Genomic DNA, 14,841 nt, shown 5'->3' with positions numbered 1-14,841 from the left:
TATAAAGAACTCTGTAAAAACAAAGAACTTTATAAAATTTAAAGACAATCAGGCTGGGTGTGGTGGCTCATGCCTGTAATGCCAGCACTTCGGGAGGCCGAGGCAGGCGGATCACTTGAGGTCAGGAGTTCGAGACCAGCCTGGCCAACGTGGCAAAACCCCGTCTCTACTAAAAATACAAAATATTAGCCAGGTGTGGTGGCACAACTCCTGTAGTCCCAGCTACTTGGGAAGCTGAGGCAGGAGAATCGCTTGAACCTGGGAGGCGGAGGTTGCAGTGAGCCGAGATTGCGCCACTGCACTCCAGCCTAGGCGACGGAGTGAGACTTCATCTCAAATAAAATAAAATAAAATAAAGACAGTCGCATCATGTGTTTCATGTTACACTTATTTAGTGAGGTAACTATTTCCAAAATTAGTGAATCTAAAGGAATAAGAGGGAGAAACAGGAAAGTCAAAGGGGGCTAGTATACTGAAGCCTTTACTTGTGGGTGGCTGGGCTAATGAAGAGCAAGGGCTGACTTGCCTATTCCTTAATCAGTTATTTTTGTAGATGCATAAATGAAGAAATTATCAGAAACAACCTGCTGAAAGGGTAGCTGGTAACGGAGGTAGGAAGGAGGAAGAAGAGATACTATACTTGGGCTTACTTTCAAAATTGGCTGCTTCGTTTGTAACAATGTTTCACTCCACCCTAGAGACTATACAGAGCTACAACAGTAATAATATATAAAAAAATAAAACCATACTTTTATTTGCTTTTGAAATATATTGATCTTGAAAAGATGAAGCATATTCATGCTAAGTAATTATCTTAAGGGTTGCTCCAAAAACCTTACCTTTTCTAGATAGGTCTGCATGATGACCGCAGGATTTTCTAAGCAAGTTTCTGCTAACCAGTTGCCACAAACCCTCAGACATTCTGTGTATATAAGTTTTAGGCTGGGATTGTTCTGTATAAGAAAGGCAAAATCTTAAAATACAATGCATTACCATGACTGTACCCAACTGCCCTTCATGTAGGGGGAAAAAAGCAAGCTAAAAATGTTTTTCCTTGGTGGGTGGAAAAAAAAAAGTTTTTCCTCATCTGCTTTTGCCATACAGCCACTTTAATAATCCCATGTAGGAAACGATCATCCTCTGTTTATTATTATTATTACTGCCATTATTGGAGCAAGTCACATTTATTGAGTACTTATATATGTCAGACACTTTGTAAAGGCTTTATATATATTAACTCATTTAATTCTCACAAGAATCCTATTAAATAAGTACTATTATTACCCCCAATTTGCAGATTAGAAAACTAAGCTACAAGGAAGTTGGGTAACTCCAGACAGCACATACTTCAGGGCCAATACTATTAAGCAATATTTACACATATCATATTGGCATTCAGTGCTTTGGTATAATGATTTCTCTAATAACAGAAGATGCTATAAAATGAGTGCCCAATATCAAAAAGCACAGTAAAGGCCGGGCGTGGTGGCTCACGCCTGTAATCCCAGCACTTTCGGAGACCAAGGCGGGTAGATTGAGCTCAGGAGTTCAAGACCAGTCTTGCCAACGTGGTGAAACCCCATCTCTACTAAAAACACAAAAAAATTAGCTGGGCGTGGTGGCGTGTGCCTGTAATCCCAGCTACTCGGGAGACTGAGGCAGGGGAATTGCTTGAACCAGGGAGGTGGAGGTTGCGGTGAGCTGATGTTGTACCACTGCACTCCAGCCTGGGTGACAGAGTAAGACTCGGTCTCAAAAAATAAATAAATAAATAAATAAATAATAAAGCACAGTAAGCTGATATTCACTAAGCAGGTACATGTCTGTGGGACACCGCTGTAGACAAAACTTGGGGACACCAATGCCTCTACTTTATCCAGTGTGTATGCTGTGTTTATAGCTGAAGTAGTAACATAAGTTTGCAAAAACTAACAGGTAATGTTAGATAAAATATTAGATGTGATATTTTCAAAATATTTGGACTGACAACCTAATTGTCCCAACTTGCTTTTATTTTCTAATTTAGTTCTCTCATTCATTTCCTCTTCCCTTTTTTCACTTGTCATTTCAAATTTAGAGTAGCTATTTCATTCATTTCCCACGTACCTTTCTTGAATTCTATAGGAAGTTAAAGGCTTAATACTGGGATATATTAAATAAATCTACCACATGACGGACTGATAGAATTGTTATATATAGGAAAAAGTTTCTAAACTTCGTTTACAAATTAATTTTCAAGACTAGTTTTACAATATCTTGTTAATAAATTAGTAATTTCAAGGCTCTAAAAAAATTGTTATTAAAAATATTTTAAAGTACATTTGTGTTTTTTAAATAACAGTAAAACACTAATCCAGCCAATAGAAAAAACAAACCGCTGCACAGCTGGCATCCAACTTCTTGATCATTTGCTTGAGAATACTCAGGGCAAGACTCTGCTCCTTTTTTGCCCAGAATACTTGTGCTTCTTCCAGCTGCCACTCAGAGACTCCACAGCTAACTGAATTATACTGTTTAATTTGAAATACTGCCCTTTCAGGGAGCTGAAATGAAAATGATATATGGGAATAAATACTTTAACTACTGATACTACTACCATGAATAATAATAATGAAAGCAGCAACTACCATTCACTGAGGACTTAACTACTTGTCAGGGACTATCTTAAGGACCTCTCTGCATGACATCTCCCCACCCCATGTCTGCCTATCTGTCTGTCTGTCTGTCTCTTTCTATATATATGTATGTGTATCTGTGTGTATATACACACAGTATATAAAATCACTGAATTGTTATCAATATAGTAAGTTAGGTATCTTCTCATTTTATAACCAGGAAATTGAGGTTAAGAAAAGATTAAGTACCTTGCCCAAGGCTTAAAGTCAGATCTAATTCCAAAATGGGAACTCTTAAACAACTATTTTTACTATACATTAAAATAGAGATCTCTATCTCTTATTGACATTTCTTTTTCCCTCAGGCTTTCTGTTTTTTAAATAATAAAAGGAAGGCCAAGAGGTAAGATGACATAGTTTTAAATTATATTTACCTGAGTGTTCTTGAAAGTTCTGGCCAGTATAGAGAGTTCTACAAGGTGTTTGGTGAGAATGTCCTTAATACATTCTCTTTGTGAGTTGTCCATTTCCTTTTCCATCAGGATCTCCAAAATCACTGTGCGTAGAGCCATGATAGGCTCCTGAAAACTAAAATCACTGTCCTTGAGAAGCTGGGAGTGTTTCTGCCACTTAATATATACTTCAGAGAGTTGTCTATGTGTGACTGATCTGAATGCCACATCATAGAGTTCATGTAAGCAAGAGAAATAAAAAAAAAAAAAAAAACTATGTAAGTTCTGGAACTTAAGATATAACATTATAATAATACAAAGGAACTTTCATAGTGACAAGACTAGAACTTGTAAATAATCCTATATATGGATCAAAACTTAGAAAACTACAAAATGCTATGTGGTCAGAGCTCTTAAGAGGTTATTAGCAGAGAGGCCACAGATGATAAACATTAAAAATTTTTTTTTAATACTCTGACATTACAAAAAACAGCCCTTCTAAATACTCTTCTGAAACAAGAACATATTCATCAGACCTATCATAAAAAATGCCTGCATCTTTAGTCCTGCTTCAATACTGCCTGTAGTAATGAGGACATGTCAGCAAGGAAATGAGGGATCCCCTACTGGGGATGACTTAATGCATAATTATAGCTGTCAAAAAAATCACAATCCAGTGAAGGAAAAGCTGGCATCTGGCAAAGGTTTCATTTACCAACATTATTAAAGGAACAGAAAAGGCATATTGTACAATTAGTTTATATGAATAGTATGCTTCCCAAATAACTGAACTATGAAATACTACCCAATCCTTCAGGGACATTTATTGAAAGAAATAAGAAAGAGGAAGCAGGGAGAGTAAGATGACAAAGTGATGACTAAGAAATGAAACCTCTTTTAGTTGCTTGATAGGGAAGGAATAGTAACAAAAATGCTAGGAACCAAAACTTCAATTCCTCTCTAAATGACCCTACCACAGCAGGTCTCAAACTTTTTGAGGAACTCCTTTACAATCAAACAAATTATTGAAGACCCCAAAGAACTTCTGATTGTTGGACCATATCTACTGATATTAGATATGATATCATATTGGAAAGACTGAGAAAAATCTAAAATGTATTAATTTACTCAAAAATAATAAATCTACTATATATCATAAATAACAATTTTTAGGAAAAATAACTACAGCAGTTTCTCTGTATCTGCAGAAAATTGGTTCCAAGACACCTTGATAATGCTGATGTTCAAAGTCCCTTATTTAAAATGGCAGGGTATTTTCCTATTACACGTAACCTCTAGATTGTGCTTTTACTAAAGATTTCCAAAAAGTATTACACATAACCTCTAGATTACGTGTAATAGGAGAATGTGCATAGGTTATACATAAATCTCTAATTACATATAATACCTACTATAATGTAAATGCTATGTAAATAAGTGTTATACCCTATTCTTTAAAATTTTTTTTCAAATATTTTTGATCTGCAGTTGGTTGAATCTATAGATGGAAACCTGTAGATAAAGAATTTCAACCGTATACTTCCCAAAACAAAACTTAGTGAGCATGGCACTGTTTTGCATTTTTGCAAATCTCTTTAATGTCTGGATTAACAGAACAAGATGAATTCTCATCTCTGCTTCTGCATTTAGTTTGTTATTATTTAATATTTTGGTTGATATATATGAATGAAATGTAATCTGAGAGCATAAGCATTTGTTCACCAGTTCATCCAACCTTCCCTCTGCTTCTCTTCTTCCTATTTCTCTACCAAAGAAACAGCCAGATTATTCTTTAGGTGTTTCTTCTTTTTAAAATTTATTTTTAATTTTTATGGATACAGAATAGTTGTACATATTTATCAGGTACGTGTGATATTTTGATATGAGCATACAATGTGTAATGATCAAATTTGGGTAACTGGGATATCCATGATCTCAAACATTTATCATTTCCTTGTGTTGGAAACATTCCAAATCTTCTTTTGTAGCTATTTAAAAATACACAGTAAATTACTGTTAACTACAGTTGCCCTATTGTGCTATCAATAGATCTTATTCCTTCTATTTACCTGTGTTTTTTTACCCATTAACCAGCCCCTCTTCATCCTCTCCCTCCACAACACCCTTCCCTGCCTCTGGTTACTACCATTCTATTCACTGTTTCTTAAAGAATTCTATACTCTTTTTAGCAGGATAATCTTTTATTCAGAGGAAAAATTTCTTGATTTCTGGCAGTAAGTACTGCGAATGTACTTATGAATGAAAGCAGAAAAGACTTTTGTTCCTTTATTTTCTTCCTAAGCCACATTAATATGTATGTCTTCTGCTATGTCATTTTGAAAAAACTATTATTATTTTCTTCTGACTCTAAAATTTCCTTCTCTTTTCTACTTCCAAAACATATTCCAAATTTTATTTTTGCATAAAGGTAGAGTGACCTTAGTCACTTATATCCTCTTTCTTCCCTCGTATAATAATAATAGTAATTCAAAATAGCAGGGCTAAAAGGGGCTTTAGAGACCATCAAATACAAATCCCTGACTTTAGAAATGAGGAAACTGAGGACCCAAAACACTTTACTTTGTCATCCTGACAGACTCAAGGCTGCCCTTACACAACTCTTCCACTTCTTTTACTCTAGTAGCAAGGCAGAGATAAAATGACAGTAATGCAATGTAGTGCTAAAACCGAATGGAGTGTAACATGCTGTGCAAAAACATGAGGAAACAATTTTATCTGGGTAGGCCAGGGAAAAAGTTATAAAAAGAAAAGCACATTTAAGCTGAATTTTTTAAACTTGAACTTTTACAGTGACTATTTTGGAAAATGTTTAATAAAAGCACAGTTCACTAGGGCTAATCAACTTATATCTTGATAAAAGGAAAGAATTTAGATCTACAGCATCCTGAGTAACTATACTATTTCATCTTCCAAAATCCCTGGATCATTTCCTTCTCACCATTGTAAGAAGCAATTCCTTCTGAACACCTTTTACAAATTAACTGACATCCACTATCCACTGAATGTTTACTAAACATAATATCAGTCACTAGAAGAGAAAACATTGGGGGCCGGGCATGGTGGCTCACACCTGCAATCCCAGCACTTTGGGAGGCTGAAGCGGGTGGATCACCTGAGGTCAGAAGTTCAAGGCCAGCCTGACCAACAAGGCGAAACCCCGTCTCTATTAAAAGTACAAAAATTAGCCAGGCATTGTCGGGGGCACCTATAATCCCAGCTACTCGGGAGGCTGAGGCAGGAGAATCGCTTGAACCTGGGAGATGGAGACTGCAGTGAGCTGAGATTATACCATGACACTCCAGCCTGGGCAACAGAGCGAGACTTCGTCTCAAAAAAACATAAAAAAATAAACAAAATAAAACAAAACAAAACCGCTAGGTATATAACAATAAACAAGAGAATGGTTCCCACTTTTAAGGGAGCTTCCAGTTTAGCAAGGCAGAGATAAAATGACAGTAATACAATGTAGTGCTAAAACTGAATGGAGTGTTAACATGCTGTGCAAAAACATGAGGAAACAATTTTATCTGGGTAGGCCAGGGAAAAAGTTATAAAGAGAAAAGCACATTTAAGCTGAATTTTTAAAACTTGAATTTTTAAAACTTAAATTTTTGCAATGACTATTTTGGAAAATATTTAATAAAAGCACAATTCACTAGGGCTAATCAACTTATATCTTGATAAAAGGAAAGAAACACACATTTGGTCTCTATATAGTTTTTTTTTTTTTTTTTTTTTTTTTTGAGACAGAGTCTCGCTCTGTTGCCCAGGCTGGAATCCATGGCGCAATCTTGGCTCACCGCAACCTCTGCCTGTTGTGCTGGGTTCAAGCAATTTTCCTGCCTCAGTCTCCTGAATAGCTGAGATTACAGGCGCCCACCACCATACCTGGCTAATTTTTGTATTTTTAGTAGAGATAGGGTTTCACTATGTTGGCCAGGCTGGTCTTGAACTCCTGACCTCAAGTGATCCACCCACTTCAGCCTCCTAAAGTGCTAGGATTACAGGCATGAGCCACCGTGCCCGGCCTATAGTTTTTATTCTTTAAAGTCACTATTGGTAACAGAAAAGCTGCACTTTAGGATAACAAAGTCATATGAATTACATACCTTGAGAAAAGCTCCCCAATGCTTTCCAGCTCTCCAATGGCCTGCAACCTGCTAAGTGTGGGGTAGAGCGAATATACAGACTCAAGGCTGCGCTTACACAACTCTTCCACTTCTTTTACTCTAGTAGCAAAAAAGAAAAGACACTCTGAAAATAAAGAAAAGACACTCTGAAAATAAAGAAAAGGTTTTCAGGGAAATAAATGATTAAATTTGTTGTTAAAGAGTTCTTATCATAGGCTTTGCTTCTGATCTAATAATACTAACAAGCAACAGTGAATACAAAATAGCAGTGGAAACAAAATACAACTGACCCTTGAACAACACAAATTTAAATGCATGGTCCACTTATACTCAGAGTTTCTCCCATCTTGCCACCCCTGAGATAGCAAGACCAACCCTTCTTCCTTATCCTACTCAACATGAAGGTGGCAAGGATGAAGACCTTTATGATGACCCACTTCACTTAATTAATAGTAAATATATGTTCTCTTCCTTATAATTTTCAATAACATTTTCTTTTCTCTAGCTTACTTTATTGTAAGAATATGGTATTATAATACTTATACAAAATATGTGTTAATCTACTGCTTATGTTATTGGTAAGGCTTCTGGTTAACAGTAAGCTATTAGTAGTTAAGCTTTTGAGGAGTCAAAGTAATACATTTTCAAATGTGTGAGGAGGAGGGGCTCAACACTCCTAACCTCCAAGTGGTTCATGGATCAACTGTAAACCTTGGAATCACACAGACCTAGATCTAAATTGCAGTTCTGTCACTTATAGCTGTGTAACTTTGGGCATGTTACTGGACTTCTCTAAGCCTTTTTTCACATCCATAGTTATTGTCATGATTAGAGAATACATATGAAAAGAGTCTAACAGTGGCTAGCATATCATAGGCACTTAAATGATAGTAAATTTTATTTCTGTGATAAACATAGGATTTATTACGTCACTACTGCTTTAAAAATGCTACATTTGTTTACCCCATTATAATTATTTCCTCATGCCTCATCACATTTGTGCCTCAAAACAAGTTTGTAAGTATTAACCATGAGTTACAATTTTATAAATTAGAGCACTAAATGCCATACAATTACTAAAAGAGACAAGATATAATTCTCAGGATACTTGTAAAGGAAGAGAACAAAGAGGGAATCACCAAAACTTTCTTGAAGGGTCAGGGTAAAGAATGAACCTGGAATCCCAGAAACAATTTGTTTTGAAGGAGGGCAGAGAATTACAAGGAAACATTTGATCACAGCCACCAAGTCTTTATCTCTTCATCAATGCAAATTCTTACATTAAAATTGTTTCTCAAGTTTTCAGAAAAGAAGCCATGACATTAAATGTTAAAACACGGTAACTTTGTCCTTTTATAATACCTGGCATATTTGAGACTTTCATAAAATGTAGAGAATTCTCTGTCTCTTAGAGATTGTAGAGCATTGTACAATGATTCATGGTAACTGGTTCCTTCTGTTTCTTTGCTGTGAGATAATAAGTCAAAGAAAAAAATATATTTAAAAACAGAACCCTAAGATATATATATATAAATAGCTTCACCAAAGGACAAAACTTTTAAATTAACATTTCTCCATTCTAAAAAATGCATTTCTAGAATTTTTGGTTAAGAAATACAAATTTTTATGAGTCATTTAAATTCTTTAAGCAGAAAAAAAGGAAATTACTCAGATACTTTGCCTGGTTCTAAATATGCTCCACTTTCATTTATTTATTCAATAAATACCTATTATGTGCCAGGCACTAGGCACAAGGGGGATTTACAACTGGACAAGTCAGATCAGATCTCTACTCTCATGGAATTTATGTGCTGGTTTGGAGGAACAGACAATAAATAAGTATTGGAAAGTAACAAGGGACATGCAGAGAATTAAAACAGGGTAACAAAACAAAATGGCTAGATGGCTATTATAGAATGGGTAATCAAGAAAGGCCTCTCTGAAGATACAATATTATTTAACTAGGGTCCGAATGAAAAGAAGCCAACTGCATGGTAACTGGGGGAAAAGGAGAAGATACATCTAAGGCCCTTGGATAGAAACAGCTTGGCCTGATAAGAAAACACAGAGAGGCCTGTGTAGCTGAAATACAAGAGGAAGAGGAAGAATAGTATATATTGATTTACAGAGGCAAGCAAGAATCAACTCACACAGGAAAAGGTTTTTAAAATATGAGGGTATATCTCTAATTTTATAGCAGTCTTACAGTTTGAAATATTTGAAAGGCATTCCAATAATTATTATTTTTTGAGACAGAGTCTCACTCTGTTGCCTAGGATGGAGTGCAGTGGCATGATCTCGGCTCACTGCAACCTCCACCTCCTGGGCTCAAGGGATCCCCTCACCTCAGCCTCCCAAGCAGCTGGGACTACAGATGCATGCTACCTTGCCCAGCTAACTTTTGTACTTTTTTGTAGAGATGGGGTTTCACCATGTTGCCCAAGCTTGTCTTGAATTCCTGACCTCAAGTGATCCGCCCTCCTCAGCCTCCCAAAGTGCTAGGATTACAGGCATGAGCCGCCACACTCGGCCAATATTTTTTTTCTACAAAGGCAACAAAACATACTTAAACATAATTTTTTTTTAGAGTTTATATTATCAAAAAACTTTACATAAATATGAAATCCTTTATTAGATTAGGTGCTTGGCTTTTCATTCAGAAAACATGGTGACCTTATATACAGATTATAAATGTTATCTTCCTGGGTAACTGAGTGTTGTTTTTTTTTTTTTTTGAGACAGAGTGTTACCCTGTCGCCCAGGCTGGAATGCAATGGTGCGATCTTGGCTCACTGCAACCTCTGCTTCCCAAGTTCAAGCATTCTCCTGCCTCAGCCTCCCGAGTAGCTTGGATTACAGGTGTGCACCACCACACCCAGCTAATTTTTGCATTTTTTGTAGAGATGGAGTTTCACCATGTTGGCCCGGCTGGTCTCAAACTCCTGAGCTCAAGTGATCTGTCTGCCTCAGCTCTCAAAATGCTGGGATTACAGGTGTGAGCCACCACACTGTGCCCAGCCCTGAGTAGGTATTATTATTATTTTTATTTTATTTATTTATTTTTTTAGAGACAGAGTCTCACTCTGTCATCCAGGCTGGAGTGCAGTGGCGCTATCTCAGCTCACTGCAACCTCTGCCTCCAGTGTTCTAGCAATTCTCCTGCCTCAGGCTCTCAAGTAGCTGGGACTACAGGCGCATGCTGCCATGCCTGGCTAATTTTTTGTATTTTAGTAGAGACAGGGTTTCACCATGTTGCCCAGGCTGGTCTCAAACTCGTGAGCTCAGGCAATCCACCCACCTTGGCCTCCCAAAGTGCTAGGATTATAGGCATGAGCCACCATGCCTGGCCGTATTATTTTTTAATAAAAGAAAATATTTCATAAATAAAGATAAGCAGTCCTTTGTGGATCCTCCAGCCAACATAAGTGCTATCTTACTGACTAAAATGTTTGTAGCAGGAAGTAGAAAGAGGAATGCCTATACTTTTTTTGGCATGCCTCAGTCCAACAAACTACGTGAGATGATACTCATAAGAAAACCCTTTTCATATTTCTGTTTTTAGAAATATTTAGGGGTGGGGTGAAGTTGTCCTAATGGAATAAGAAAGTAAAATTCAAGCCTAGGTGCATTAACTGCTTATTGCTATCTTACTAAAGGATTTAGGGCTATCTATAGCTTGCAACATCTAATATATATATATATAAAACAACTCCTGTTATATTCATAGAAGAGATGTTGTTTACAACAAGAAGAGAGGCAAAAAAAAAAAAAAAAAATCAAGTCAAATTTCTTCTTACCTGACAGAAGTGCAATGGTCCCACTGCATATTCCTCCATGCTGCTTGGTAATGAAGTTCCTCTAGTTCAGGACACCAGTCTTTATTTTCATAATCTAATCCTTTTAAATAGACGGAAAGAATATGGCAGAGTCCCAAATTCTGCAAGGCCTAAACAGGAGTTTTGTTTTTTTTTTAAGTTAAGTAATCAAAGATATCAACAGAAAACCAGAGAAAAAAACAGCAAAGATACAAATTAACTTAGACAAATTTTAGTTCACAATATCATTTAAAATCCCAAAATATCAGCTGGGTGTGGTGGCTCATGCCTGTAATCTCAGCACTTTGGGAGGCTGAGGCAGGAGGATCACTTGAGCCCAGGAGTTTGAGACCAGCCTGGACAACAAACCAAGACCTGTCTCTACAATTTTTTTTTTTTAAATAGCTGGGTATGGTAGTGTGTACCTGTAGCCCCAGCTACTTGGGTGGCTGAAGCGAGAGGTGCCCTCGAGCCAGGGAGGTCAAGGCTGCAGCGAACTACGATCACGCTAATGCACTCCAGCCTCAGTAACAGGGTGACACCTTATCTCTAAAATTTATTTATTTATTTATTTGTGAGACAGAGTCTCGCTCTATTGCCCAGGCTGGAGTGCAGTGGCGCGATCTCGGCTCACTGCAAGCTCTGCCTCCCGGGTTCACGCCATTCTCTTGCCTCAGCCTCCCAAGTAGCTGGGACTACAGGCGCCCGCCACCACACCCGGCTAATTTTTTCTTTTTTTTTGTATTTTTAGTAGAGGCGGGGTTTCACCATGTTAGCCAGGATGGTCTCGATCTCCTGACCTCGTGATCTGCCCACCTCGGCCTCCCAAAGTGCTGGGATTACAGGCGCAAGCCACCACGCCCGGCCAAAAAAAATTTTTTTAATCCCAAAATATCGTTTAATGTTTCCCAAAAAACACAAAAATAGAGCTCAAAGGGCTCTAATATTTCATGGAAGAATGGCTAAGGAGTATTAGCCAGTAACAGAAACAACAGGTTCTGGGACCAACTCTATTGCAAACTATGAGAAATAGTTTACATGAGATTTTCCATGTGAAGCAGTAAGTACACTACCTGGCACATTGTATATGCTCAAGCAATGTCTTCTATTGTTATACAACAACACTATGATCAAGAAATCTACACTATCTTTTAGGTCAATGACTTTCCTGTGTCTCCCTGAATTTTTTCTCTTTTTTTTTTGCATCCCTCTGCTTCAGGAATATCCCTGAATGTTTAGCCTAATCCTCTGAAAAACAGATAACTTCTAGTCTTATCTCTAGAGCTTATCTGGCTGTGTAAATATCCACCAACATACTGAAATAACCTCAGCATTACACTAGTGATGGCTTTACCAAATCTGGGAAAAAATGTACCTGAATGATTCCTGCCTGGCGGGTTGATGAGGGGATTGCTGTTTCGAGGTCATATGTTACTAGGGCTTTGCCCCACATTGCTTCGTGTTCATATGTTCGTAGTCTATAAGAAAAGATTGTAAAAATAGCTTTGGGTTTTACACACACATAACTCCTTCATAAACAGAATTACTATACCATTGTTTAGAAAAATGCAATTTACCTAGTAACGGGTTGTAACATCTTCCCTCCACCACAGCCATACAAACTATCTGGCTCTCCTATACTTCTGTAGATTTCTAAGAGAAGATCCTGAAAACGGAAACAACAAAAATTGAAGAAGGAAAAAAAAATCAGTCTATAAATTTAGCAAATTTTAAATTGTATTGTTACCAATATGTAACTCCCAACTCTAAATGTTATGTTATAGAAATAAAATGTAATGATTCTGAAATACAGTTGATCCTTAAACAACACGTGTTTAAACTGTGCAGGACAACTTATATGTGGATTTTTTTTCAATAAATATATTGAAAACTTTTTGGAGGTCTGCCACAATTTGAAAAAACTCACAAACCACACAGTTTAGAACTATTGAAAAATTTTTTTAAAGTTATGTCATGAATGCATAAAATAAATGTACATACTAGTCTATACATTCTGTCATTTGTATACATTTGATATGATACATTTTATCATTTACTACCATAAAATATACACAAATCTATTACAAAAAGTTAAAATTTATCAAAACTTACACACACACACACACACTGTACACAGCATTATTTGTGGTTAAGACAAATATAAACAAATGTAAAGAATGCAGTATTAAATCATAATTGCATAAGATTAACTATCGTACATATTGTACTATTGTAATAATTCTGCAGCTACCTCATTGCTACTGCGGTAAGCATTATTGTGTTGTGAGTATCCGCTTAAAATGCCATGTGACACTAATAATTTCTGCATGAGCAGTCCATTTCTCTAGTAAATTGTATCTAACAATAAAAAGTAATGCCTCCAGGTTCTCATGTATTTTTTCACTGTGTTTACTGCAATACTATAAGCCTTGATTAACACCACAGGTGGCTGGAAGTGCTCCCAAGATGCAGAGAAAAGTCATGCCATTACAAGAAAAAGGTGAATTGTTTGATATGTACTGTAGATTGAGGCCTAAAGTACATATCAACCAGCGGTGGTTGCCTACAATTTCAGACAGATGATTCTTTGTAAACAGATGATATAAACTTATGGTACTGATAAACACAGTACAGTTCTGTAAATGCATTTTCTCTTCCTTATCATTTTCTCAGTAACATTTTCTTTTCTCAAGCTACTTTATTTAGGAATACAGTATATAATACATATACAAAATATGTGTTGTTTGTATCATCGGTAGGGCTTCTGGTCAACAGTAGACTATTAGTAGTTAACTTTTGACTACTAATTTAGTTTTACCCTGATTTTTAATAGCACAGGGGGTTAGCACCTCTAACCCCTACATTGTTCAAGGGTCAACTGTATATACTAATGATTTGGATCAGCAACACAGCAGACTGGTCCTAGACAACAGGAGGACTGTAGTCTACCTGAGAAGAATTGCCTACAATTTCATGAATTAGATAAGAAATAAGTACCGACCTACCAGGCTTATATCACATGCAAAAATAATCACACAAACAAAACCAAACAATCTTGTCAACACCTAAAACTGTACATGGGCTGGGCGCAGTGGCTGACACCTTTAATCCCAGTACTTTGGGTAGCCAAGGCAGGCAGACTGCTTGAGCTCAGGAATTCAAGATCAGCCTGGGCAACATGGCTAAACCCGCCTCTACAAAAGTTAGCTGGAGATGGTGGGGCATGCCTGTAGTCCCAGCTACTTGTGAGGCTGAGGTGGGAGGATGGCTTGAGCCTGGGAGGCAGAGCTTGCAGTGTGTTATGACTGCACCACTGCACTCCAGCCTGGGCAACAGAGCCAGACCCTGTCTGAAAAAAAAAAACCAAAAAACAAAAAAATTGTACATTAGAAAATACAGTCCTACAAAGTCTGACTCTTGAAAACTCAATTTGGTAAGAATAAAGGTCATGGATTTTTCTTTGAAAAATAGCACAAAACTATATTGGAATTGGTAAAATTTGATATGGATAAAGTAGTTTGCTTACTGAAATCTTTGTTGTAAAATTTACACAGAAAAGATATGTTCTGTTTAAAACAATCTCAGTTAAATAAAAATGAAAACATAAAAAAATAAAATAGAAAAAATTAGGAACTATACTGCATAGAAAATTGATCAAGTAATTGAACTGCCTATATGGTGCTTGCTCTGTGAAATATTTTCTACACATAAATTCATTTATATTGGCATAATTCTATAGTTCCAACTCAAATGTTTCTATTCATAACGTGAAATCAAGTCCTCAGAGTAGAAAAGTTCAGTACCCATG

General features: G+C 36.7%; 2 protein-coding genes across 12 annotated transcripts in view; one reads left to right on the top strand and one right to left on the bottom strand.

Annotated features, from left to right (window-relative positions):
• The window catches only part of ATM (ATM serine/threonine kinase), a 140,310-nt gene that overhangs the window by 37,034 nt on the left and 88,435 nt on the right, over positions 1 to 14,841 (bottom strand). For all 7 annotated transcript variants that reach the window (XM_055273004.2, XM_063636467.1, XM_063636463.1 and 4 more), the window contains 8 exons: positions 12,611 to 12,699; positions 12,409 to 12,511; positions 11,016 to 11,164; positions 8,581 to 8,685; positions 7,198 to 7,317; positions 3,050 to 3,284; positions 2,376 to 2,543; positions 840 to 953 (listed from right to left, as the gene is read on the bottom strand). In XM_055273004.2, coding sequence (XP_055128979.1) covers positions 840 to 953; positions 2,376 to 2,543; positions 3,050 to 3,284; positions 7,198 to 7,317; positions 8,581 to 8,685; positions 11,016 to 11,164; positions 12,409 to 12,511; positions 12,611 to 12,699 — 1,083 coding nt within the window. The remainder of the gene's footprint in view (positions 1 to 839; positions 954 to 2,375; positions 2,544 to 3,049; positions 3,285 to 7,197; positions 7,318 to 8,580; positions 8,686 to 11,015; positions 11,165 to 12,408; positions 12,512 to 12,610; positions 12,700 to 14,841) is intronic.
• The window catches only part of C3H11orf65 (chromosome 3 C11orf65 homolog), a 213,110-nt gene that overhangs the window by 143,308 nt on the left and 54,961 nt on the right, over positions 1 to 14,841 (top strand). For 3 of the 5 annotated variants that reach the window (XM_063636508.1, XM_055273025.2, XM_063636507.1), the window contains one exon: positions 12,647 to 13,416. The exons of the other annotated variants lie outside the window; for them this stretch is intronic. In XM_063636508.1, the coding sequence (XP_063492578.1) occupies positions 12,647 to 12,690 (44 nt within the window). In that variant the 3' untranslated portion in view covers positions 12,691 to 13,416. Of the gene's footprint in view, positions 1 to 12,646; positions 13,417 to 14,841 lie in introns of those variants that run through there. 5 annotated transcript variants of the gene reach the window in all.

This window comes from Symphalangus syndactylus, chromosome 3, assembly GCF_028878055.3.
Source record: "Symphalangus syndactylus isolate Jambi chromosome 3, NHGRI_mSymSyn1-v2.1_pri, whole genome shotgun sequence".
Lineage (NCBI taxonomy): Eukaryota > Metazoa > Chordata > Mammalia > Primates > Hylobatidae > Symphalangus > Symphalangus syndactylus.
This window is presented reverse-complemented; position numbering and strand designations above follow the sequence as displayed.